This window comes from Malurus melanocephalus, unplaced genomic scaffold, assembly GCF_030028575.1.
Source record: "Malurus melanocephalus ecotype Western Australia unplaced genomic scaffold, MMel_1.1 scaffold_10446, whole genome shotgun sequence".
Lineage (NCBI taxonomy): Eukaryota > Metazoa > Chordata > Aves > Passeriformes > Maluridae > Malurus > Malurus melanocephalus.
In genome coordinates this window covers 1-968 of record NW_026633676.1, presented here as the reverse complement: position 1 = coordinate 968, position 968 = coordinate 1, and the positions used below count along the sequence as shown (strand labels likewise).

Below are 968 nucleotides of genomic sequence, written 5' to 3'. Positions count from 1 at the left end.
CATCCGCGACGAGTAGGGATCCTCGAAGAGCGCCCAGAGGCGCGGCCGCCACCGCCGCCACCAGCTGGCGGGCCGGCCCTCCTCCAGGCACAGCCGCTTGGGCTCGGCGGGCTCGGGCGGCCCGGGCCCCTCGGGGCTCTCGAAGCTGTCCAGGGCCTCCTCGGCATCGCGGTGCTGCCGGTAATTCATCCAGCAGCACGCCTCCACGTCCGTCTCGTCGATGCCCCAGAAGGCGAGCTCCTCCTCGAACAGCGGCCCGCACACATCGGCCGGGCAGTGCAGCTTGCCGGTGCGGTAGTAGTTGAGGACGTAGGCGAACACGGCCGGGTGCCGGTCGAAGAAGAACTCGCCCGCGCCGGCATCGTAGTCGAAGCGGGCGGCGGCGCCCGGYTCGGCCAGCCCGGCCAGGCGGGTGCCGGGCAGCGTCTGCAGGGTGCTGCGGTACGTCTCATGGCGGACGCCGCCGACGTTGATCACCACTTTGTCGCGCTCGGCTTGCCAGCCCATGGCGACAGGCGCGACAGGAGGAGGGGGCGAGAGTCGCGATAGGAGGAGGGGGCGAGGGGAGGGAGAGGGGACGGCGGGTGCCGCATCCCGGCGCGGCGGGGCGGGCGCGGGGGACGCAGGCGCGGCGGGGGCACGCCCACACTGAGGGGAGGCCACGCCCACGCTGAGGGGATGACACGCCCACGCTGAGGGGAGGCCACGCCCACGCTGAGGGGAGGCCACGCCCACTCTGAGGGGAGGCCACGCCTACGCAGGGGGAGAAAAAGCCCGCCTTGGTGGAAGCCACGCCTACCGTGAGGGAAGGACACGCCCACGCTGAGGCGAGGCCACGCCTACGCAGGGGGAAAAAGCCCGCCTTGATGGAAGCCACGCCTACTGTGAGGGAAGGACACGCCCACAATGAGGAGGAAAGCCCGCCTTCATGGAGGCCACACCCACTCTGAGGGGAAGCCACGCCCACC

The 968-nt window shown here is 71.9% G+C and overlaps 1 protein-coding gene across 1 annotated transcript; it reads right to left on the bottom strand.

Moving 5' to 3' along the window:
* Positions 1-3: 3 nt before the first annotated feature.
* On the bottom strand, positions 4-606 carry LOC130588705 (potassium voltage-gated channel subfamily C member 1-like; the record flags this gene model as incomplete). Its single annotated transcript, XM_057389596.1, has 1 exon — positions 4-606. A coding segment is annotated over exon 1 (504 nt), but the record flags the coding sequence as incomplete, so codon positions are not given.
* Between the last annotated feature and the right edge of the window lie 362 nt (positions 607-968).